We start from the raw sequence: 26,185 nt of genomic DNA, 5'->3' as shown, positions 1-26,185 counted from the left end.
GAAGCCAAGCTCTGATGAGTGCCTTACCACCTGCACTGGTCCTGAGAACCTTCCTACTTGCTGAGAATGTTACAGTAACACTGGAACAGAAAAGGATTGCAGCACAAAAAATGTGTGCTAAAAAAGCGTGCTAAAAAATGGTTAACCCTTAATGCGTGCTAAATAATGGTTAACCCTTAATGCGCCTGTGTTATCAATGAGCACTTAACCGTTAAAACCTGAAGGTAAAAAGCTGAATTTTAGCGCAGGTAAAGAAAAAAACATACAGTGCCTAGCTAAGAAAAAACTTCTGAGTGCACTAAGCACTTAAATTAAACTTACTAAATTTAAAGCATCAGTAACCTCAAAAAAAATGAATTTATGTTTAACTGATAAATTTCTTTCTCCTATGGTGTGTCCGGTCCACGGCTTCATCCTTACTTGTGGGAATATTCTCTTCCCTAACAGGAAATGGCAAAGAGAGCACAGCAAAAGCTGCCCATATAGCTCCCCCTCTGGATTCGACCGACGGTTAGGAGAAAAAGGAGAAACTATAGGGTGCCGTGGTGACTGTAGTGTACAGAAACAAAAATTTTTAAACCTGACTAAAAGCCAGGGCGGGCCGTGGACCGGACACACCGTAGGAGAAAGAAATTTATTAGGTAAACATAAATTCTGTTTTCTCCTACATTGGTGTGTCCGGTCCACGGCTTCATCCTTACTTGTGGGAACCAATAAAAAAGCTTTAGGACACGGATGAAGGGAGAGCAAGTCAGGTAACCTAAACGGAAGGCACCACAGTTTGCAACACCTTTCTCCCAAAAACAGCCTCCGAAGAAGCATAAGTATCGAATTTGTAAAATTTGGCAAAAGTATGCAGAGAAGACCAAGTCGCTGCCTTACAGATCTGATCAACAGAAGCCTCGTTCTTGAAGGCCCATGTGGAAGCCACAGCTCTAGTAGAGTGAGCTGTAATTCGTTCAGGAGGCTGCCGTCCGGCAGTCTCATAAGCCAATCGGATGATGCTTTTCAGCCAAAAAGAAAGAGAGGTAGCAGTAGCTTTCTGCCCTCTCCTCTTACCAGAAAAAACGACAAACAAAGATGATGTTTGTCTGAAATCCTTTGTTGCTTCTAAATAGAATTTTAAAGCACGGACCACATCTAGGTTGTGTAACAAACGTTCCTTCTTTGAAACTGGATTCGGACATAGAAAAGGAACAACTATTTCCTGGTTAATATTCCTGTTGGAAACTACTTTTGGAAGAAAACCAGGTTTGGTACGCAAAACAACCTTATCTGTATGGAATACCAGATAGGGTGAAGTACACTGCAAAGCAGACAATTCAGAAACTCTTCTAGCAGAAGAAATAGCAACCAAAAACAGAACTTTCCAAGATAGTAACTTAATATCTATGGAATGTAAAGGTTCAAACGGAACCCCTTGAAGAACTGAAAGAACTAAGTTTAGACTCCATGGAGGAGTCATGGGTCTGTAGACAAGCTTGATTCTGACTAAGGCCTGTACAAACGCCTGTACATCTGGCACTGCTGCCAGACGTTTGTGCAACAAAACAGATAGAGCAGATATCTGTCCTTTAAGAGAACTCGCTGACAACCCTTTATCCAAACCCTCTTGGAGAAAGGAAAGTATCCTAGGAATTGTAATTTTACTCCAAGAGAATCCCTTGGATTCGCACCAACAGATATATGTTTTCCATATCTAATGGTAAATTTTGCCCCATAGTTGAGTTAACTGGGCAAAGACCTCCGGGTGGAGTTCCCACTCCCCCGGATGGAAAATCTGACGACTCAAATAATCCGCCTACCAGTTGTCTGGATTGCAGATAGGTGGCAGGAGTGATCCTCCGCCCATTTGATGATCTTGGATACCTCTGTCATTGCCAAGGAACTCTTTGTTCCCCCCTGATGATTGATGTACGCTAGAGTCGTCATGTTGTCCGACTGAAATCTTATGAATCTGGCCTTCGCTAGGTGAGGCCAGGCCAGGAGCGCATTGAATATCGCTCTCAGTTCCAAAATGTTTATCGGGAGAAGGGACTCTTCCAGAGACCATAGACCCTGAGCTTTCAGGGAGTCCCAGACCGCGCCCCAGCCTAAGAGACTGGCGTCGGTCGTGACGATGACCCACTCTGGTCTGCGGAAACTCATTCCCTGAGACAGGTGATCCTGAGTCAACCACCAGCGGAGTGAGTCTCTGGTTACCTGGTCTACTTGAATCTGGGGAGACAAGTCTGCATAATCCCCATTCCACTGTTTGAGCATGCACAGTTGCAATGGTCTTAGATGAATTCAAGCAAAAGGAACCACGTCCATTGCTGCAACCATTAGTCCTATTACCTCCATGCACTGAGCTATGGAAGGCTGAGGAATAGATTGAAGAACTTGACAAGCGTTTAGAAGTTTTAATTTTCTGACCTCTGTCAGAAAAATCTTCATTTCTACAGAATCTATTATTGTTCCCAGAAAGGGAACCCTTGTAGACGGGGACAGGGAACTCTTTTCTACGTTCACCTTCCACCCGTGAGACCTGAGAAAGGCTAATACAATGTCTGTATGAGCCCTTGATCTGGAAAGGGACGACGCTTGGATTAGGATGTCGTCTAAGTAAGGTGCCACCGCCATGCCCCTCGGTCTTAGAACCGCTAGTAGGGACCCTAGCACCTTTGTGAAAATTCTGGGAGCAGTGGCTAAACCGAACGAAAGAGCCACGAACTGGTAATGTTTGTCCAGAAAGGCGAACTTTAGGAACTGATTATGATCTTTGTGGATAGGAATATGTAGGTACGCATCCTTTAAGTCCACGGTAGTCATGTATTGACCCTCCTGGATTGTTGGTAAAATCGTTCGAATGGTTTCCATTTTGAATGATGGAACTCTGAGGAATTTGTTTAGAATTTTTAAATCCAGAATTGGCCTGAAAGTTCCCTCTTTTTTGGGAACTACAAACAGGTTTGAGTAAAACCCCAGACCTTGTTCCGCTGTTGGAACTGGGTGTATCACTCCCATCTTTAATAGGTCTCCTACGCAATGTAAGAATGCCTGTCTCTTTATCTGGTCTGAAGATAAGCGAGACATGTGGAACCTTCCCCTTGGAGGAAGTTCCTTGAACTCTAGAAGATACCCCTGAGAGACTATTTCCTTGGGGGTTATTCACCACAGAAATAAGCCTTCTTGAAATCGTTTTTATGGCCACAGGACCCTCTCACATGAAGCTGCATGCACTGCTTCCAGAAGTAACTGCGCAACTGAGGCGCGAAAATGAGGCCTCCTCCCTCTGCATACCAGAGTGAAGGGGCCTTCCTGACTAGATTAGGTGTCTAAACAACTGCCAGGCGTAATAAAAAACGTTCCCAAAAGTGTTTCAAAGTCACAAAACACTCCAAAAGTCATATAAATATTATATAAATCAATCGATTTAGCCCACAATAGTGTCAACCAGTATAGAGCCCATTTATAAGCCTTCATTCTGAAATGGCTTACCGATCCCATAAGGGAAAATGACAGTCCTCTAGCATTACTATGTCTTGCTAGAAAAGAGATTAGTCATACCTGGAGCAGAAAAGTCTGCAAACTGTTCCCCCCAACTGAAGTTCTCTGGTTTCAACAGTCCTGCGTGGGAACAGCAATGGATTTTAGTTACTGTTGCTAAAATCACACTCCTCTTTTAACAGAACTCTTCATCACTTTCTGTTGTAGAGTAAATAGTACAAACCGGCACTATTTTAAAATAACAAACTCTTGATAGAAGAAATAAAACTACAACTAACACCACATACTCTTTACCATCCCCGTGGAGATGCTACTTGTTCAGAGCGGCAAAGAGAATGACTGGGGGGCGGAGCCAGAGGGGGAGCTATATGGGCAGCTTTTGCTGTGCTCTCTTTGCCATTTCCTGTTAGGGAAGAGAATATTCCCACAAGTAAGGATGAAGCCGTGGACCGGACACACCAATGTAGGAGAAAAGTTTTTTAAAAGTGCCCAAAAGTGCTATAAACTGCTAGCATAAGGTGTGTGGTGTATAAATATATATGTCTCCAGACAATGTGAAGCATGTCAACATGTTCATACTAATAGCTGATGGACTATGAAGATGCAGGTACTTTCTTCTAAGCACCTCTGTCCACTGTGCTTACCTCAGCGGTAGCAGCTTGCTTCCAGTAGATGAGCCAATGTTTGGCAGTGCAAGCACAATGCCAAGGATCTAAGTTAGTAACAGCATCTCAACTTAGTGGATTGGTGGACAAGTCCACAGTTCACCTGAGGAGGGCTGTGGATCCACAAGGATGAGCTACCTGTAGACCAGGGGATTGGTGGACAAGTCCATATTTCACCTGAGAGGCCTGCAACATTTCTTTACTGAGAAAAGACCTTTCACTGCTTGGCTGAAAACCCTCTGTCTGCCCTTCTGAATGATAGGTTACTGCAAGGAGGATTCAGGCCTCAGATTGGTTAGAGCCTAGTTTCTCAACCTGTGGCATTACTTAGGGCATTGGCAAGGGGTACTCCAGGGATTTGTCTTCATTCTTTTTTTTCCTGATGTAGCGATTGTAAGAATGACATATCAAAGAAAGCGGTGTTTCTCATTTCTACCCTAGAGTACTCCCAACAGGGCAGAGTGTGAGTATTTTCTTGCCTTTGTGGGACCACTGCTCAATCACAGATTCACTTCAAATTAGTAAAACCTTAGATTGGCTTATATCTGGCTTGTTAGTGACATATGAGGGTAAAATAGTTAAAGTGCATCATACTGAAGTATGCCGCAGTAATACAAGATAGGTAAACTGTGCATGAAATGGTTATTAAAAATAGAAAGATGGTACCATAAATATTTCTTTCCTCATCATGCAAAAAATAGTTTATTTTTCTCTGTTTTAATTTAAGAAGCTCAGTAACTGCATCTAATTTTATCTGAGTTTTATATGTTTATTATTCTCTGTGGTAATATTGCAAAATATTACATTCCAGAAAAAATATAAAAAATATCAGATTCCTATATATTTACTTTATTAACAAGCTTGTGAAATCAAGTGATACATATGATTTCCTTTTTTTCTCATATAAAAGATAATGTGCGGGGTACATAGAAACCAAATGAATGCCTACAGGGGTACTTGCTACACAAAGGTTGAGAAACACTGGGTTAGAGGATACCTATCAAACTATGAGTAGATCTTGTGCTTAACTTTCACCTCACTGATCATCAAGGAGGCAAAAGAAAATGACTGAGGATAATGTGAAGTGGGAGGGATTTAAAGCCATGGTGTGTCGAGGTGTCTTTTGCCTCCTAGTAGTGGTCAGGATGGGAACATTCCCACACGTGATCTCATGGACTCTCACAATCATGAAATAAATGAATTGATCAGGTAAGCATCAATTTTGTTTTTTGCGGGGCTTTTAGACACTCCCGTGGACTCTCAGCATCTGATGAAGAAAAGGGTTAGACACACAGTAACATTCGGCTACGGATCTGCAATGTTCTGTTGATCCTGAAATAAATGAGGCTGGTGATTGGTTAAGTGGATGGGTTCAGCTCCAGACTAATAGCGTACTGCAGTCCTATAATGGACTTTAAACTAGGTGTTATCAATTTGCAGGAGTTAAACATATTGTTCTCTGTAAAAAAACGTGCAATAATAAAATAAATTAACACATTAGAGCTTCATATTACTGCTCCTTTAAATCACTTTGGGTTGTGTACAGACTGTTTTATTGATCCTGAAACAAAAACAAACTTACTTGCGATATTCTCACGGCATCGGGTTAGTGCGAAAAAAAATGAATTCTAGTGGAGTTAGCGCTGGGGCGATAACTACTGCTCCACTGTAAAATGGCCCATAGTGCATTGCAATGATAATTCAACAACTCTCTATATTAAATTGCTTAGTATTCAAAGCTTACCATCTATGTCTGAAACAATTAGCATTTTGGGTTGACAAAGGCCTTCTTGTAAACTGTAAAAATGAACCGTGCTGTCAAAAGTGATGAAGCCTATTCTTGTTCTTGAGTCTCCACGTAACCTTTAAAAATAAAGCAGAAAAGAGAAACTCACTAACATTCAATCTATTTAATAATTAGGTCTTTGTATTCTTAGGAAGAATTCTGTAACTGTATAATAAAGGGCAAAAATAATGAAAAAAATTTGTTAGAGTAAATCATTTTTAACACTAGTGACTCCCCAACTCTGTCTGTTTAACCCCTGTAATATTTAAATTACCGCTAGGGAGCTGCAGAGAGCTGCTGGTCCTGAGCAGCAATTACTGGTAATCCAATCACTAAGCTAAGAGTCATTTTTTCATTATTATGGCTCTTTAATCAGATATTGAGGTGTGATAAATACAATGGGCCTGATTATCTAAAACTCACCAGCATGGAGTGAAATAATCATGCCAACACTTGCATGAATAGATTCTAAAAACAAAAAAATAGGCTAAACCTGGAAGCCCCGTCTTCCATAGAAAGCAGCAAAGCTTTCTCAAATAAAGAGTTTCCCATGTAAGCATGCATTTAAAAAGGAGCATACAGTACTGAAAAACATAATTTATGTAAGAACTTACCTGATAAATTCATTTCTTTCATATTAGCAAGAGTCCATGAGCTAGTGACGTATGGGATATACATTCCTACCAGGAGGGGCAAAGTTTCCCAAACCTTAAAATGCCTATAAATACACCCCTCACCACACCCACAATTCAGTTTAACGAATAGCCAAGAAGTGGGGTGATAAGAAAAAAGTGCGAAAGCATATAAAATAAGGAATTGGAATAATTGTGCTTTATACAAAAAAATCATAACCACCACAAAAAAGGGACGGGCCTCATGGACTCTTGCTAATATGAAAGAAATGAATTTATCAGGTAAGTTCTTACATAAATTATGTTTTCTTTCATGTAATTAGCAAGAGTCCATGAGCTAGTGACGTATGGGATAATGACTACCCAAGATGTGGATCTTTCCACGCAAGAGTCACTAGAGAGGGAGGGATAAAATAAAGACAGCCAATTCCTGCTGAAAATAATCCACACCCAAAATAAAGTTTAATGAAAAACAAACCGAAGATTCAAACTGAAACCGCTGCCTGAAGTACTTTTCTACCAAAAACTGCTTCAGAAGAAGAAAATACATCAAAATGGTAGAATTTAGTAAAAGTATGCAAAGAGGACCAAGTTGCTGCTTTGCAAATCTGATCAACCGAAGCTTCATTCTTAAACGCCCAGGAAGTAGAAACTGACCTAGTAGAATGAGCTGTAATCCTTTGAGGCGGAGTTTTACCCGACTCGACATAGGCATGATGAATTAAAGATTTCAACCAAGATGCCAAAGAAACGGCAGAAGCTTTCTGGCCTTTTCTAGAACCGGAAAAGATAACAAATAGACTAGAAGTCTTTCGGAAAGACTTAGTAGCTTCAACATAATATTTCAAAGCTCTAACAACATCCAAAGAATGGAACGATTTCTCCTTAGAATTCTTAGGATTAGGACATAATGAGGGAACCACAATTTCTCTACTGATGTTGTTGGAATTCACAACCTTAGGTAAAAATTCAAAAGAAGTTCGCAACACCGCCTTATCCTGATGAAAAATCAGAAAAGGAGACTCACAAGAAAGAGCAGATAATTCAGAGACTCTTCTGGCAGAAGAGATCGCCAAAAGGAACAAAACTTTCCAAGAAAGTAATTTAATGTCCAATGAATGCATGGGTTCAAAAGGAGGAGCTTGAAGAGCTCCCAGAACCAAATTCAAACTCCAAGGAGGAGAAATTGACTTAATGACAGGTTTCATACGAACCAAAGCTTGTACAAAACAATGAATATCAGGAAGATTAGCAATCTTTCTGTGAAAAAGAACAGAAAGAGCAGAGATTTGTCATTTCAAAGAACTTGCGGATAAACCTTTATCTAAACCATCCTGAAGAAACTGTAAAATTCTCGGAATTCTAAAAGAATGCCAAGAAAAATGATGAGAAAGACACCAAGAAATATAAGTCTTCCAGACTCTATAATATATCTCTCTAGATACAGATTTACGAGCCTGTAACATAGTATTAATCACAGAGTCAGAGAAACCTCTTTGACCAAAAATCAAGCGTTCAATCTCCATACCTTTAAATTTAAGGATTTGAGATCCTGATGGAAAAAAGGACCTTGCGACAGAAGGTCTGGTCTTAGCGGAAGAGTCCACGGATGGCAAGAGGCCCTCTGGACAAGATCCGCATACCAAAACCTGTGAGGCCATGCCGGAGCTACCAGCAGAACAAACGAGCATTCCTTCAGAATCTTGGAGATTACTCTTGGAAGAAGAACTAGAGGCGGAAAGATATAGGCAGGATGATACTTCCAAGGAAGTGATAATGCATCCACTGCTTGCGCCTGAGGATCCCGGGATCTGGACAGATACCTGGGAAGTTTCTTGTTTAGATGAGACGCCATCAGATCTATTTCTGGAAGCCCCCACATTTGAACAATCTGAAGAAATACCTCTGGGTGAAGAGACCATTCGCCCGGATGCAACGTTTGGCGACTGAGATAATCCGCTTCCCAATTGTCTATACCTGGGATATGAACCGCAGAGATTAGACAGGAGCTGGATTCCGCCCAAACCAGAATTCGAGATACTTCTTTCATAGCCAGAGGACTGTGAGTCCCTCCTTGATGATTGATGTATGCCACAGTTGTGACATTTTCTGTCTGAAAACAAATGAACGATTCTCTCTTCAGAAGAGGCCAAGACTGAAGAGCTCTGAAAATTGCACGGAGTTCCAAAATATTGATCGGTAATCTCACCTCCTGAGATTCCCAAACTCCTTGTGCCGTCAGAGATCCCCACACAGCTCCCCAACCTGTAAGACTTGCATCTGTTGAAATTACAGTCCAGGTCGGAAGAACAAAAGAAGCCCCCTGAATTAAACGATGGTGATCTGTCCACCACGTTAGAGAGTGTCGTACAATCGGTTTTAAAGATATTAATTGAGATATCTTTGTGTAATCCCTGCACCATTGATTCAGCATACAGAGCTGAAGAGGTTGCATGTGAAAACGAGCAAAGGGGATCGCGTCCGATGCAGCAGTCATAAGACCTAGAATTTCCATGCATAAGGCTACCGAAGGGAATGATTGTGACTGAAGGTTTCGACAAGCTGAAATCAATTTTAGACGTCTCTTGTCTGTCAAAGTCATGGACACTGAATCTATCTGGAAACCCAGAAAGGTTACCCTTGTCTGAGGAGTCAATGAACTTTTTAGTGAATTTATCCTCCAACCATGATCTTGAAGAAACAACACAAGTCGATTCGTATGAGATTCTGCTAAATGTAAAGACTGAGCAAGTACCAAGATATCGTCCAAATAAGGAAATACCACAATACCCTGTTCTCTGATTACAGACAGAAGGGCACCGAGAACCTTTGTAAAAATTCTTGGAGCTGTAGCTAGGCCAAACGGCAGAGCCACAAACTGGTAATGCTTGTCCAGAAAAGAGAATCTCAGGAACTGATAATGATCTGGATGAATCGGAATATGCAGATATGCATCCTGTAAATCTATTGTGGACATATAATGCCCTTGTTGAACAAAAGGCAAGATAGTCCTTACAGTTACCATTTTGAACGTCGGTATCCTTACATAACGATTCAATATTTTTAGATCCAGAACTGGTCTGAAGGAATTCTCCTTCTTTGGTACAATGAAGAGATTCGAATAAAACCCCAGTCCCTGTTCGAGAACTGGAACTGGCATAATTATTCCAGCCAACTCTAGATCTGAAACACATTTCAGAAATGCTTGAGCTTTCACTGGATTTACTGGGACACGGGAAAGAAAAAATCTCTTTGCAGGAGGTCTTATCTTGAAACCAATTCTGTACCCTTCTGAAACAATGTTCTGAATCCAAAGATTGTGAACAGATTTGATCCAAATGTCTTTGAAAAAACGTAACCTGCCCCCTACCAGCTGAGCTGGAATGAGGGCCGCACCTTCATGTGGACTTAGAAGCTGGCTTTGCTTTTCTAGAAGGCTTGGATTTATTCCAGACTGGAGATGGTTTCCAAACTGAAACTGCTCCTGAGGATGAAGGATCAGACTTTTGTTCTTTGTTGAAACGAAAGGAACGAAAACGATTATTAGCCCTGTTTTTACCCTTAGATTTTTTATCCTGTGGTAAAAAAGTTCCTTTCCCACCAGTAACAGTTGAGATAATAGAATCCAACTGAGAACCAAATAATTTGTTACCCTGGAAAGAAATGGAAAGTAGAGTCGATTTAGAAGCCATATCAGCATTCCAAGTCTTAAGCCATAAAGCTCTTCTAGCTAAAATAGCTAGAGACATAAACCTGACATCAACTCTGATAATATCAAAAATGGCATCACAGATAAAATTATTAGCATGTTGAAGAAGAATAATAATATTATGAGAATCATGATCTGTTACTTGTTGCGCTAAAGTTTCCAACCAAAAAGTTGAAGCTGCAGCAACATCAGCCAATGATATAGCAGGTCTAAGAAGATTACCTGAACACAGATAAGCTTTTCTTAGAAAGGATTCAATTTTCCTATCTAAAGGATCCTTAAAGGAAGTACCATCTGACGTAGGAATAGTAGTACGTTTAGCAAGGGTAGAAATAGCCCCACCAACCTTAGGGATTTTGTCCCAAAATTCTAATCTGTCAGATGGCACAGGATATAATTGCTTAAAACGTTTAGAAGGAGTAAATGAATTACCCAATTTATCCCATTCTCTGGAAATTACTTCAGAAATAGCACCAGGAACAGGAAAAACTTCTGGAATAACCACAGGAGATTTAAAGACCTTATCTAAACGTTTAGAATTAGTATCAAGAGGACCAGAATCCTCAATTTCTAAAGCAATTAGTACTTCTTTAAGTAAAGAACGAATAAATTCCATTTTAAATAAATATGAAGATTTATCAGCATCAATCTCTGAGACAGAATCCTCTGAACCAGAAGAGTCATTAGAATCAGAATGATGATGTTCATTTAAAAATTCATCTGTATAAAGAGAAGTTTTAAAAGATTTTTTATGTTTACTAGAAGGAGGAATAACAGACATAGCCTTCTTGATGGATTCAGAAACAAAATCTCTTATGTTATCAGGAACATTCTGAACATTAGATGTTGATGGAACTGCAACAGGTAATGGTACATTACTAAAGGAAATATTATCTGCATTAACAAGTTTGTCATGACAATTAATACAAACAACAGCTGGAGGAATAGCTACCAAAAGTTTACAGCAGATACACTTAGCTTTGGTAGTTCCAGCACCAGACAGCGATTTTCCTGTAGTATCTTCTGACTCAGATGCAACGTGAGACATCTTGCAATATGTAAGAGAAAAAACAACATATAAAGCAAAATTGATCAAATTCCTTAAATGACAGTTTCAGGAATGGGAAAAAATGCCAATGAACAAGCTTCTAGCAACCAGAATCAAAGAAAAATGAGACTTAAATAATGTGGAGACAAAAGCGATGCCCATATTTTTTTAGCGCCAAATAAGACGCCCAAATTATTTGGCGCCTAAATGCTTTTTGGCGACAAAAATGACGCCACGTCTGGAACGCCGACATTTTTGGCGCAAAAGAACGTAAAAAATGACGCAACTTCCGGCGACACGTATGACGCCGGAAACAGAAAAGATTTTTTGCGCCAAAAAAGTCTGCGCCAAGAATGACGCAATAAAATGAAGCATTTTCAGCCCCCGCGAGCCTAACAGCCCACAGGGAAAAAAGTCAAATTTTTAAGGTAAGAAAAATAATTGATTCAAGTGCATTATCCCAAATATGAAACTGACTGTCTGAAAATAAGGAATGTTGAACATCCTGAGTCAAGGCAAATAAATGTTTGAATACATATATTTAGAACTTTATAAACAAAGTGCCCAACCATAGCTTAGAGTGTCACAGAAAATAAGACTTACTTACCCCAGGACACTCATCTACATGTTGTAGAAAGCCAAACCAGTACTGAAACGAGAATCAGCAGAGGTAATGGTATATATATATAAGAGTATATCGTCGATCTGAAAAGGGAGGTAAGAGATGAATCTCTACGACCGATAACAGAGAACCTATGAAATAGACCCCGTAGAAGGAGATCATTGCATTCAAATAGGCAATACTCTCCTCACATCCCTCTGACATTCACTGCACGCTGAGAGGAAAACCGGGCTCCAACCTGCTGCGGAGCGCATATCAACGTAGAATCTAGCACAAACTTACTTCACCACCTCCATAGGAGGCAAAGTTTGTAAAACTGAATTGTGGGTGTGGTGAGTGGTGTATTTATAGGCATTTTAAGGTTTGGGAAACTTTGCCCCTCCTGGTAGGAATGTATATCCCATACGTCACTAGCTCATGGACTCTTGCTAATTACATGAAAGAAACAGTTGTTTTTTTTAAGCTACATACAGAAAAAAATACTGTGTTTTTGCTTCTTGTTTTGGCATTTATGCCACTCAGTGTAATAAGAGCACATTTTGAGAAAAACTAATCAGCAAGATAAAGCAGTGAGATATGTAGGGGGTAAAATGCTCACAAAAAACAACGGCAGCTGTGAAAGAACTTCAGATAAGCCCAAGAAATGTACTTGTCTAGACTCTAGCCCACTCACTGAGATGAAAAAGTAAATTTTACATAAAAACAGAATTTATGTTTACCTGATAAATTACTTTCTCCAACGGTGTGTCCGGTCCACGGCGTCATCCTTACTTGTGGGATATTCTCTTCCCCAACAGGAAATGGCAAAGAGCCCAGCAAAGCTGGTCACATGATCCCTCCTAGGCTCCGCCTACCCCAGTCATTCGACCGACGTTAAGGAGGAATATTTGCATAGGAGAAACCATATGTTACCGTGGTGACTGTAGTTAAAGAAAATAAATTATCAGACCTGATTAAAAAAACCAGGGCGGGCCGTGGACCGGACACACCGTTGGAGAAAGTAATTTATCAGGTAAACATAAATTCTGTTTTCTCCAACATAGGTGTGTCCGGTCCACGGCGTCATCCTTACTTGTGGGAACCAATACCAAAGCTTTAGGACACGGATGAAGGGAGGGAGCAAATCAGGTCACCTAAATGGAAGGCACCACGGCTTGCAAAACCTTTCTCCCAAAAATAGCCTCAGAAGAAGCAAAAGTATCAAATTTGTAAAATTTAGAAAAAGTGTGCAGTGAAGACCAAGTCGCTGCCGTACATATCTGATCAACAGAAGCCTCGTTCTTGAAGGTCCATGTGGAAGCCACAGCCCTAGTGGAGTGAGCTGTGATTCTTTCAGGAGACTGCCGTCCGGCAGTCTCATAAGCCAATCGGATAATGCTTTTAATCCAGAAGGAGAGAGAGGTAGAAGTTGCTTTTTGACCTCTCCGTTTACCAGAATAAACAACAAACAAAGACAAAGTTTGTCTGAAATCCTTAGTAGCTGCTAAGTAAAATTTGAGAGCACGAACTACATCCAAGTTGTGCAACAAACGTTCCTTCTTTGAAACTGGATTAGGACACAAAGAAGGCACAACTATCTCCTGGTTAATGTTTTTGTTAGAAACAACTTTTGGAAGAAAACCAGGTTTAGTACGCAAAACCACCTTATCTGCATGGAACACCAGATAAGGAGAAGAACACTGCAGAGCAGATAATTCTGAAACTCTTCTAGCAGAAGAAATTGCAACCAAAAACAAAACTTTCCAAGATAATAACTTAATATCAACGGAATGTAAGGGTTCAAACGGAACCCCCTGAAGAACTGAAAGAACTAGGTTGAGACTCCAAGGAGGAGTCAAAATTTTGTAAACAGGCTTGATTCTAACCAGAGCCTGAACAAAGGCTAGAACATCTGGCACAGCTGCCAGCTTTTTGTGAAGTAACACAGACAAGGCAGAAATCTGTCCCATCAAGGAACTTGCAGATAATCCTTTTTCCAATCCTTCTCGAAGGAAGGATAGACTCTTAGGAATCTTAACCTTGTCCCAAGGGAATCCTGCAGATTCACACCAACAGATATACCAAATAATGTGGTAATTTTTCTGGTTACAGGCTTTCAGGCCTGAACAAGAGTATTAATAACAGAATCTGAGAACCCTCGCTTTGATAAGATCAAGCGTTCAATCTCCAAGCAGTCAGCTGGAGTGGGTCGAACGGACCTAGAACAAGAAGGTCTCGTCTCAAAGGTAGCTTCCATGGTGGAGCCGATGACATATTCACCAGATCTGCATACCAAGTCCTGCGTGGCCACGCAGGAGCTATCAAAATCACCGACGCCCTCTCCTGATTGATCCTGGCTACCAGCCTGGGGATGAGAGGAAACGGCGGGAACACATAAGCTAGTTTGAAGGTCCAAGGTGCTACTAGTGCATCCACTAGAGCCGCCTTGGGATCCCTGGATCTGTACCCGTAGTAAGGAACTCTGAAGTTCTGACGAGAGGCCATCAGATCCATGTCTGGAATGCCCCACGGTTGAGTGACTTGGGCAAAGATTTCCGGATGGAGTTCCCACTCCCCCGGATGCAATGTCTGACGACTCAGAAAATCCGCTTCCCAATTTTCCACTCCTGGGATGTGGATAGCAGACAGGTGGCAGGAGTGAGACTCCGCCCATAGAATGATTTTGGTCACTTCTTCCATCGCTAGGGAACTCCTTGTTCCCCCCTGATGGTTGATGTATGAACTTGGCCCTCGCTAACTGAGGCCAAGCTTTGAGAGCATTGAATATCGCTCTCAGTTCCAGAATATTTATCGGTAGAAGAGATTCTACCCGAGACCAAAGACCCTGAGCTTTCAGGGATCCCCAGACCGCGCCCCAGCCCATCAGACTGGCGTCGGTCGTGACAATGACCCACTCTGGTCTGCGGAAGGTCATCCCTTGTGACAGGTTGTCCAGGGACAGCCACCAACGGAAAGAGTCTCTGGTCCTCTGATTTACTTGTATCTTCGGAGACAAGTCTGAATAGTCCCCATTCCACGGACTGAGCATGAACAGTTGTAATGGTCTTAGATGAATGCGCACAAAAGGAACTATGTCCATTGCCGCTACCATCAAACCTATCACTTCCATGCACTGCGCTATGGAAGGAAGAGGAACGGAATGAAGTATCCGACAAGAGTCTAGAAGTTTTGTTTTTCTGGCTTCTGTCAGAAAAATCCTCATTTCTAAGGAGTCTATTATAGTTCCCAAGAAGGAAACCCTCGTTGACGGAGATAGAGAACTCTTTTCCACGTTCACTTTCCATCCGTGAGATCTGAGAAAGGCCAGGACAATGTCCGTGTGAGCCTTTACTTGAGGAAGGGACGACGCTCGAATCAGAATGTCGTCCAAGTAAGGTACTACAGCAATGCCCCTTGGTCTTAGCACCGCCAGAAGGGACCCTAGTACCTATGAGAAATCCTAGGAGCAGTGGCTAATCCGAAAGAAAACGCCACGAACTGGAAATGCTTGTCCAGGAATGCAAACCTTAGGAACCGATGATGTTCCTTGTGGATAGGAATATGTAGATACGCATCCTTGAAATCCACCTTGGTCATGAATTGACCTTCCTGGATGGAAGGAAGAAGTGTTCGAATGGTTTCCATCTTGAACGATGGAACCTTGAGAAACTTGTTCAAGATCTTGAGATCTAAGATAGGTCTGAACGTTCCCTCTTTTTTGGGAACTATGAACAGATTGGAGTAGAACCCCATCCCTTGTTCTCCTAATGGAACAGGATGAATCACTCCCATTTTTAGCAGGTCTTCTACCCAATGTAAGAATGCCTGTCTTCTTATGTGGTCTGAAGACAACTGAGACCTGTGGAACCTCCCCCTTGGAGGAAGCCCCTTGAACTCCAGAGAATAACCTTGGGAGACTATTTCTAGCGCCCAAGGATCCAGAACATCTCTTGCCCCAGCCTGAGCGAAGAGAGAGAGTCTGCCCCCCACCAGATCCGGTCCCGGATCGGGGGCCCGCATTTCATGCTGTCTTGGTAGCAGTGGCAGGTTTCCTGGCCTGCTTTCCTTTGTTCCAGCCTTGCATAGGTCTCCAGGCTGGATTGGCTTGAGAAGTATTACCTTCCTGCTTAGAGGACGTAGCCCTTGGGGCTGATCCGTTTCTGCGAAAGGGACGAAACTTAGGTTTATTTTTGGTCTTGAAAAGACCTATCCTGAGGAAGGGCGTGGCCCTTGCCCCCAGTGATATCAGAGATAATCTCTTTCAAGTCAGGGCCAAAGAGTGTTTTCCCCTTGAAAGGAATGTCAAGCAATTTGTTCTTGGAAGACGCATCCGCTGCCCAAGATTTTAACCAAAGCGCTCTGCGCCACAATAGCAAACCCAGAATTTTTTCGCCGCTAACCTAGCCAATTGCAAGGTGGCGTCTAGGGTGAAAGAATTAGCCAATTAAGAGCACGAATTCTGTCCATAATCTCCTCATAAGAAGAAGAATTACTAATAATCGCCTTTCCTAGCTCATCAAACTAGAAACACGCGGCTGCAGTGACAGGGACAATGCATGCAATGGGTTGTAGAAGGGAACCTTGCTGAACAAACATCTTTAGCAGACCTTCTAATTTTTTTATCCATAGGATCTTGGAAAGCACAACTATCTTCTATGGGTATAGTGGCGCGCTTGTGTAGAGTAGAAACCGCCCCCTCGACCTTGGGGACTGTCTGCCATCAGTCCTTTCTGGGGTCGACTATAGGAAAACAATTTTATAAATATGGGGGGAGGTACTAAAGGTATACCGGGCCTGTCCCATTCTTTACTAACAATGTACGCCACCCGCTTGGATATAGGAAAAGCTTCGGGGGGCCCCGGGGCCTCTAAGAACTTTTCCATTTTACATAGTGGTTCTGGAATGACCAGATAATCACAATCATCCAAATTGGATAACACCTCCTTAAGCAGAGCGCGGAGATGTTCCAACTTAAATTTAAAAGTAATCACATCAGGTTCAGCTTGTTGAGAAATGTTTCCTGAATCTGAAATTTCTCCCTCAGACAAAACCTCCCTGGCCCCCTCAGACTGGTGTAGGGGCCCTTCAGAAACCATATCATCAGCGTTCTCATGCTCTCCAGAATTTTGTAAAACAGAGCAGTCGCGCTTTCGCTGATAAGCGGGCATATTGGCTAAAATGTTTTTGATAGAATTATCCATTACAGCCGTTAAATGTTGCATAGTAAGGAGTATTGGCGCACTAGATGTACTAGGGGCCTCCTGTATGGGCAAGACTGGTGTAGACGAAGGAGGGGATGATGCAGTACCATGCTTACTCCCCTCACTTGAGGAATCATCTTGGGCATCATTTTTACTAAATTTTTTTATGACATAAAATACATATAGTTAAATGAGAAGGAACCTTGGTTTCCCCACAGTCAGAACACAATCTATCTGGTAGTTCAGACATGTTAAACAGGCATAAACTTGATAACAAAGCACAAAAAACGTTTTAAAATAAAACCGTTACTGTCACTTTAAATTTTAAACTAAACACACTTTATTACTGCAATTGCGAAAAAGTATGAAGGAATTGTTCAAAATTCACCAAAATTTCACCACAGTGTCTTAAAGCCTTAAAAGTATTGCACACCAAATTTGGAAGCTTTAACCCTTAAAATAACGGAACCGGAGCCGTTTTTATATTTAACCCCTTTACAGTCCCTGGAATCTGCTTTGCTGAGACCCAACCAAGCCCAAAGGGGAATACGATACCAAATGATGCCTTCAGAAAGACTTTTCTATGTATCAGAGCTCCACACACATGCAGCTGCATGCCATGCTGTCCTCAAAAACAAGTGCGCCATACCGGCGCGAAAATGAGGCTCTGACTATGATTAGGGAAAGCCCCTAAAGAATAAGGTGTCAAAAACAGTGCCTGCCGATATAATCATATCAAAATACCCTAAATGATTCCTCAAGGCTAAATATGTGTTAATAATGAATCGATTTAGCTCAGAAAAAGTCTACAGTCTTAATAAGCCCTTGTGAAGCCCTTATTTACTATCTTTATAAACATGGCTTACCGGATCCCATAGGGAAAATGACAGCTTCCAGCATTACATCGTCTTGTTAGAATGTGTCATACCTCAAGCAGTAAGAGACTGCACACTGTTCCCCCAACTGAAGTTAATTGCTCTCAACAGTCCTGTGTGGAACAGCCATGGATTTTAGTTACGGTGCTAAAATCATTTTCCTCATACAAACAGAAATCTTCATCTCTTTTCTGTTTCTGAGTAAATAGTACATACCAGCACTATTTTAAAATAACAAACTCTTGATTGAATAATAAAAACTACAGTTAAACACTAAAAAACTCTAAGCCATCTCCGTGGAGATGTTGCCTGTACAACGGCAAAGAGAATGACTGGGGTAGGCGGAGCCTAGGAGGGATCATGTGACCAGCTTTGCTGGGCTCTTTGCCATTTCCTGTTGGGGAAGAGAATATCCCACAAGTAAGGATGACGCCGTGGACCGGACACACCTATGTTGGAGAAAAATAAATAAAAGTAGGATTTCCATTTTCTATTTGGAGTACGATTTCTACTTGGTACTGTAAATACAATTTGCATTTAGAAATTCAAATGTTTACACTGTACTTTCTGTGCTGTTTTAAGCTGCTTATTTTATGCCTTTTTAGAACCCAGTAAACAACCTTGTAGTACTGATGGATCGTTTTAGATATTTTCACCTGGGGGTGAGCATTTGAAAAATTGGCCCTATTACTTACAAGTATATACAACGCATAAGTATGAGTATATAATAAAAATGTTTCCATTCATTATACCTATACAAAAGAAACATTTACGTACTTCTCTAAATTTTCCAAAAGAGACTGGGAGAAAATGTTTAAATATCCAGATTCAACAGCATTGTAGGATACATCTAGAACAAAGAGATATACTGCAGGTGGAGGTGGCCGCAGCTAGAAGGGAAAAATACATTAAATAAAGGTTAATGTGCATCACACAACAAGATTTTTATACTTCATATTTTGAGTGACAGCAAATGAAGCAGGCAGAAGACATTTATAAAAATGTTTACAGTAAGCCATCTACTTGAAGATGGGCAGAAATTTCAAACAACCTGTTTAATAGGAAAACTCTTCACCTTGCTCCTTCATAACTGTGTGTGATATTGATGTGGGCAAGAAAATATTTAGGCCCCAGAAGGTCATTAAAGAATGTGTGGAATAGCAATGTTTTAGCTATATCTGAAACCAGGGCATTCATCACTCAAGGTGCTTCCTAAGACTCATATGATATGGGTTATCATTGACTTGGAAAGCTCTAAAAAATGGTATGAAGTTTCCTTAAAGCTCAGGAAGATGTTATATATAAAAGTATACCAAGAACCTGCATATGTCCTGTATAATTCCTTGAACATGACAAATAATGTGATGCCAAGTCTGAAGATTCTGGAAAATCCCTTAATCTTTGTCAGAAAGGTTAGAGTCTTCCGAAAAACAAACAATAGTGTGGTGAAGTGGGCTTTTATTGAGGAAACTAACCACATTGTATTTTTCGAAGGGATAGAAGGCACAGCTGAAAGAGTGTGGAAGAGGTCATTTCTCTTGTTCAGAGCAGAATTTCCTGGTATTTATGGGCTGGACTAACCTTATTAGGTGGGATCAGACTGATCTACTTCAGGAAAGTTCTCCTCAGTGAAAAGCACAATTGGGCAAAAGAAGCTACTCCCAGGTGGTAACTGGGCTATAGAGCAAGCCACTGAGCTGTTTGTTCTGGCAGATTGCTTCTCCTTCTGTATCTATTTGTATTATGACCCTGGGGAAAGTCTCCCTAAGGGTGATGGGGGAAACCAGATGTGCTTAGAGGTATATGGCTGCAGCTCACTGACGAGGCCCAAAAAGGAGGCTGAAACAATCATCTGAGTTTGCCATTTTCCTTGTTCAGATAATTGCCTGATATTTCGGGGCTGGACTGACCTTGTTAGGTAGGATCAGACTGTGCTTTTCATAGAGAGCATTCCCTAAGTATGTCAGAAAACATAATTAATGCTTACCTGATAAATTTATTTCTCTTGTAGTGTATCCAGTCCACGGATCATCCATTACTTGTGGGATATTCTCCTTCCCAACAGGAAGTTGCAAGAGGATCACCCACAGCAGAGCTGCTATATAGCTCCTCCCCTCACTGCCATATCCAGTCATTCGACCGAAACAAGCCGAGAAAGGAGAAACCATAGGGTGCAGTGGTGACTGTAGTTTAATTAAAATTTAGACCTGCCTGAAAAGGACAGGGCGGGCCGTGGACTGGATACACTACAAGAGAAATAAATTTATCAGGTAAGCATAAATTATGTTTTCTCTTGTTAAGTATATCCAGTCCACGGATCATCCATTACTTGTGGGATACCAATACCAAAGCTAAAGTACACGGATGATGGGAGGGACAAGGCAGGAACTTAAACGGAAGGAACCACTGCCTGTAGAACCTTTCTCCCAAAAACAGCCTCCGAAGAAGCAAAAGTATCAAATTTGAAAAATTTGGAAAAGGTATCAAGCGAAGACCAAGTTGCAGCCTTGCAAATCTGTTCAACAGAGGCCTCATTTTTAAAGGCCCAGGTGGAAGCCACAGCTCTAGTAGAATGAGCTGTAATCCTTTCAGGAGGCTGTTCTCCAGCAGTCTCATAGGCTAAACGGATTATACTCCGAAGCCAAAAAGAAAGAGGTTGCCGAGGCCTTCTGACCTCTCCTCTGTCCAGAGTAAACAACAAACAGGTTAGATGTTTGGCGAAAATCTTTAGTAGCCTATAAGTAAAACTTCAAGGCAAGATTATGCAAAAGACGTTCCTTCTTTGAAGAAGGATTAGGACATAATGATGGAACAACAATCTCATAAATTTGATATTCTTGTTATAAACCACCTTAGGTAAAAACCCAGGTTTTGTACGCAGAACAACTTTATCTGAATGAAAGATCAGATAAGGAGAATCACAATGTAAGGCAGATAACTCCGAGACTCTTCGAGCCGAGGAAATAGCCATCAGAAAAAGAACTTTCCATGAAAGAAGTTTGATATCAATAGAATGAAGGGGTTCAAACGGAACCCCTTGAAGAACCAAGTTTAAGCTCCATGGAGGAGCAACAGGTTTAAACACAGGCTTAATTCTAACTAAAGCCTGACAAAATGCCTGAACGTCTGGAACTTCTGTCAGACGCTTGTGTAAAAGAATAGACAGAGCAGAAATCTGTCCCTTTAAAGAACTAGCTGATAATCCTTTGTCCAAACCCTCTTGGAGGAAGGACAATATCCTAGGAATCCTAACCCTACTCCATGAGTAATTCTTGGATTCACACCAATGAAGATATTTACGCCATATCTTGTGGTAAATTTTCCTGGTGACAGGCTTTCGTGCCTGTATTAAGGTATCAATTACTGACTCGGAGAAGCCATACTTTGATAGGATCAAGCGTTCAATCTCCATGCAGTCAGTCTCAGAGAAAGTAGATTCGGATGATTGAAAGGACCTTGAATTAGAAGGTCTTGTCTCAGAGGCAGAGTCCATGGTGGAAAGGATGACATGTCCACTAGGTCTGCATACCAGGTCCTGCGTGGCCACGCAGGCGCTATCAATATCACTGATGCTCTTTCCTGTTAGATTTTGGCAATCAGACGAGGGAGCAGAGGAAACGGTGGAAACACATAAGCCAGGTTGAAGAACCAAGTCGCTGCTAGAGCATTTATCAGTGCCGCTTCTGTGTCCCTGGACCTGGATCCGTAACAAGGAAGCTTGGCGTTCTGCCGAGACGCCATGAGATCCAATTCTGGTTTGCCCCAACGGAGAACCAATTGAGCAAACACCTCCGGATGGAGTTCCCATTCCCCCGGATGAAAAGTCTGACGACTTAGAAAATCCGCCTCCCAGTTCTCTACACCTGGGATATGGATCGCTGACAGGTGGCAAGAGTGAGTCTCTGCCCAGCGAATTATCTTGGAGACTTCTGACATCGCTAGGGAACTCCTGGTTCCCCCTTGATGGTTGATGTAAGCCACAGTCGTGATGTTGTCCGACTGAAATCTGATGAACCTCAGTGTTGCTAGCTGAGGCCAAGCCAGAAGAGCATTGAATATTGCTCTTAACTCCAGAATATTTATTTGGAGGAGTTTCTCCTCCTGAGTCCATGAACCCTGAGCCTTCAGGGAGTTCCAGACTGCACCCCAACCTAGAAGGCTGCCATCTGTTGTTACAATTGTCCAATCTGGTCTGCGAAAGGTCATACCCTTGGACAGATGGGCCCGAGATAACCACCAGAGAAGAGAATCTCTGGTTTCCTGATCCAGATTTAGTAGAGGGGACAAATCTGTGTAATCCCCATTCCACTGACTGAGCATGCATAATTGCAGCAGTCTGAGATGCAGGCGCGCGAATGGCACTATGTCCATCGCCGCTACCATTAAGCCGATTACTTCCATGCACTGAGCCACTGTGGGGCGCGGAATGGAGTGAAAAACACGGCAAGCATATAGAAGTTTTGATAACCTGGACTCCGTCAGGTAAATTTTCATTTCTACAGAATCTATTAAAGTCCCTAGGAAGGAAACCCTTGTGAGAGGAGATAGAGAACTCTTTTCTTCGTTCACTTTCCACCCATGCGACCTCAGGAATGCCAGAACTATCTCTGTATGAGATTTGGCAATTTGAAAGCTTGACGCCTGTATCAGGATGTCGTCCAGGTAAGGAGCCACCCCTATGCCTCGCGGTCTTATGACCGCCAAAAGTGAGCCCAGAACCTTTGTAAAAATTCTTGGGGCTGTAGCCAACCCGAATGGAAGAGCTACAAATTGGTAATGCCTGTCTAGAAAGGCAAACCTCAGGAACTGATGATGATTCTTGTGAATCGGAATGTGAAGGTAGGCATCCTTTAAGTCCACTGTGGTCATGTACTGACCCTCTTGGATCATGGGTAAAATGGTTTGAATAGTTTCCATCTTGAATGACGGAACTCTGAGGAATTTGTTTAGGATCTTTAAATCCAAAATTGGTCTGAAGGTTCCCACTTTTTTGGGAACCACAAACAGATTTGAATAAAACCCCTGTCCTTGTTCCGTCCGCGGAACTGGATGGATCACTCCCATTACAAGGAGATCTTGTACGCAGCTTAGGAATACCTCTTTCTTTATCTGGTTTGCAGATAATCTTGAAAGGTGAAATCTCCCTTGTGGAGGAGAAGCTTTGAAGTCCAGAAGTTATCCCTGAGACATGATCTCCAATGCCCAGGGATCCTGAACATCTCTTGCCCACGCCTGGGCGAAGAGAGAGAGTCTGCCCCCTACTAGATCCGTTGTCGGATAGGGGGCCGCTCCTTCATGCTGTCTTAGAGGCAGCAGCAGGCTTTCTGGCCTGCTTGCTCTTGTTCCAGGACTGGTTAGGTTTCCAGGCCTGCTTGGATTGAGCAAATGTTCCCTCTTGTTTTGAAGCAGAGGAAGTTGATGCTGCACCTGCCTTGAAATTTCGAAAGGCACGAAAATTAGACTGTTTGGCCTTTGATTTGGCCCTGTCCAGAGGAAGGGTATGACCCTTACCTCCAGTAATGTCAGCAATAATTTCTTTCAAACCAGGCCCGAATAAGGTCTGCCCCTTGAAAGGAATGTTGAGTAATTTAGACTTTGAAGTCACATCAGCTGACCAGGATTTGAGCCATAGCGCCCTACACGCCTGGATGGCGAATCCGTAATTCTTAGCCGTTTAGTCAAATGAACAATGGCATCAGAAACAAATGAGTTAGCTAGCTTAAGAGTTCTAAGCTTGTCAACAATTTCAGTCAATGGAGCTGTATGGATGGCCTCTTCCAGGGCCTCAAACCAGAATGCCGCCGCCGCAGCAGTGACAGGCGCAATGCATGCAAGGGGCTGTAAAATAAAACCTTGTTGAATAAACATTTTCTTAAGGTAACCCTCTAATTTTGTATCCATTGGATCTGAAAAAGCACAACTGTCCTCAACCGGGATAGTGGTACGCTTTGCTAAAGTAGAAACTGCTCCCTCCACCTTAGGGACAGTCTGCCATAAGTCCCGTGTAGTGGCATCTATTGGAAAAAAAATTCTAAATATAGGAGGTGGGGAAAAGGGCACACCGGGCCTATCCCACTCCTTACTAATAATTTCTGTAAGCCTTTTAGGTATTGGAAAAACATCAGTACTCACCGGCACTGCATAGTATTTATCCAGCCTACACAATTTCTCTGGCACTGCAATTGTGTCACAGTCATTCAGAGCAGCTAATACCTCCCCAAGCAATACACGGAGGTTCTCAAGCTTAAATTTAAAATTAGAAATCTCTGAATCAGGTCTCCCCGATTCAGAGACGTCACCCACAGACTGAAGCTCTCCGTCCTCAGGTTCTGCATATTGTGACGCAGTATCAGAAATGGCTCTTACAGTATCTACGCGCTCTGTATCTCGTCTAACCTCAGAGCTATCGCGCTTGCCTCTCAATTCAGGCAATCTGATTAATACATCTGACAGGGTATTATTCATGATTGCAGCCATGTCCTGCAAAGTAATCGCTATGGGCGTCCCTGATGTACTTGGCGCCATATTAGCATGCGTCCCTTGAGCGGGAGGAGAAGGGTCCGACACGTGGGGAGAGTTAGTCGGCATAACTACCCCCTCGACAGACCCCTCTGGCGACAATTCTTTTATAGATAAAGACTGATCTTTACTGTTTAAGGTGAAATCAATACATTTAGTACACATTCTCCTATGGGGCTCCACCATGGCTTTTAAACATAATGAACAAGTATCCTCTGTTTCAGACATGTTTGTACAGACTAGCAATGAGACTAGCAAGCTTGCAAAACACTTTAAAGCAAGTTAACAAGCAATATAAAAAACGTTACTGTGCCTTTAAGAGAAACAAATTGACAAAATTTGAAATAACAGTGAAAAAAGGCAGTTACACTAACAAAATTTTTACAGTGTATGTAACAAGTCAGCAGAGCATTGCACCCACTTGCAAATGGATGATTAACCCCTTAATAACAAAAACGGAATAATAAATGACAAAAACGTTTTTTAAACACAGTCACAACAACTGCCACAGTCTACTGTGGTTGTTACCCTCCTCAAACACGACTTTGAAGCCTTTTGAGCACTTCAGAGATGTCCTGTATCATGCAGAGGGAAGCTGAATGTCTGTCAGTATTTTTACCTGCACAGAAAAGCACTAAAATAGGCCCTTCCCACTCATATTACAACAGTGGAAAGCCTCAGGAAACTGTTTCTAGGCAAAAATCAAGCCAGCCATGTGGAAAAAAACTAGGCCCCAATAAGTTTTATCACCAAGCATATATAAAAACGATTATACATGCCAGCAAACGTTTTATATTGCACTTTTATAAGAGTATGTATCTCTGTTAATAAGCCTGATACTGCATTTAAGGCTTAACTTACATTAATCCAGTATCAGCAGCATTTTTCTAGCAAATTCCATCCCTAGAAATATGTTAACCGCACATACCTTATTGCAGGAAAACCTGCACGCCATTCCTCCTCTGAAGTTACCTCACTCCTCAGAATATGTGAGAACGGCAGTGGATCTTAGTTACTTCTGCTAAGATCACAGAAATCACAGGCAGATTCTTCTTCTAATGCTGCCTGAGATGAAACAGTACACTCCGGTACCATTTAAAAATAACAAAATTTTGATTGAAGTTAAAAAACGAACTATAATACACCACTCTCCTCTTACTACGTCCATCTTTGTTGAGAGTTGCAAGAGAATGACTGGATATGGCAGTGAGGGGAGGAGCTATATAGCAGCTCTGCTGTGGGTGATCCTCTTGCAACTTCCTGTTGGGAAGGAGAATATCCCACAAGTAATGGATGATCCGTGGACTGGATACTCTTAACAAGAGAAAAAGCCCCCAAGATGCTGTTCATTCCGGGCAAATTGCTTCTCTTTCTGTATGTATTTTGTAAATACATTATCATGGACCTGTTTAACAGAAACAGGGTGTATATGAGGGATATCTGTTTCAATGGTTTAATGTTAAAACAATGAAAGTTGGCTAGGCCAGAACTGTAGCAAATGTGAGAATATAAAGGAAGGGGCCGCACCAATGAGTGTGCACACCTTATCTACATTGTTTGGACCAGTTTGAAAAATAAGTTCAGAGACATTTTAAGATGATGTATCCTGTTGAAACAGGACTGTTATGTAGCATGCAATGAAAACTTCTGCAGCTAGAAG

At 41.9% G+C, this 26,185-nt stretch overlaps 1 protein-coding gene across 1 annotated transcript in view; it reads right to left on the bottom strand.

Annotated features, from left to right (window-relative positions):
• Positions 1-26,185, bottom strand: part of SEC24B (SEC24 homolog B, COPII coat complex component) — a 521,322-nt gene that overhangs the window by 209,434 nt on the left and 285,703 nt on the right. Inside the window, exons 11-12 of the mRNA XM_053700185.1 lie at positions 18,784-18,896; positions 5,899-6,017 (exon numbers count right to left, since the gene is read on the bottom strand). Coding sequence (XP_053556160.1) covers positions 5,899-6,017; positions 18,784-18,896 — 232 coding nt within the window. The remainder of the gene's footprint in view (positions 1-5,898; positions 6,018-18,783; positions 18,897-26,185) is intronic.

The sequence above is a fragment of the Bombina bombina genome, chromosome 2 (genome assembly GCF_027579735.1).
Source record: "Bombina bombina isolate aBomBom1 chromosome 2, aBomBom1.pri, whole genome shotgun sequence".
Lineage (NCBI taxonomy): Eukaryota > Metazoa > Chordata > Amphibia > Anura > Bombinatoridae > Bombina > Bombina bombina.
This window is presented reverse-complemented; position numbering and strand designations above follow the sequence as displayed.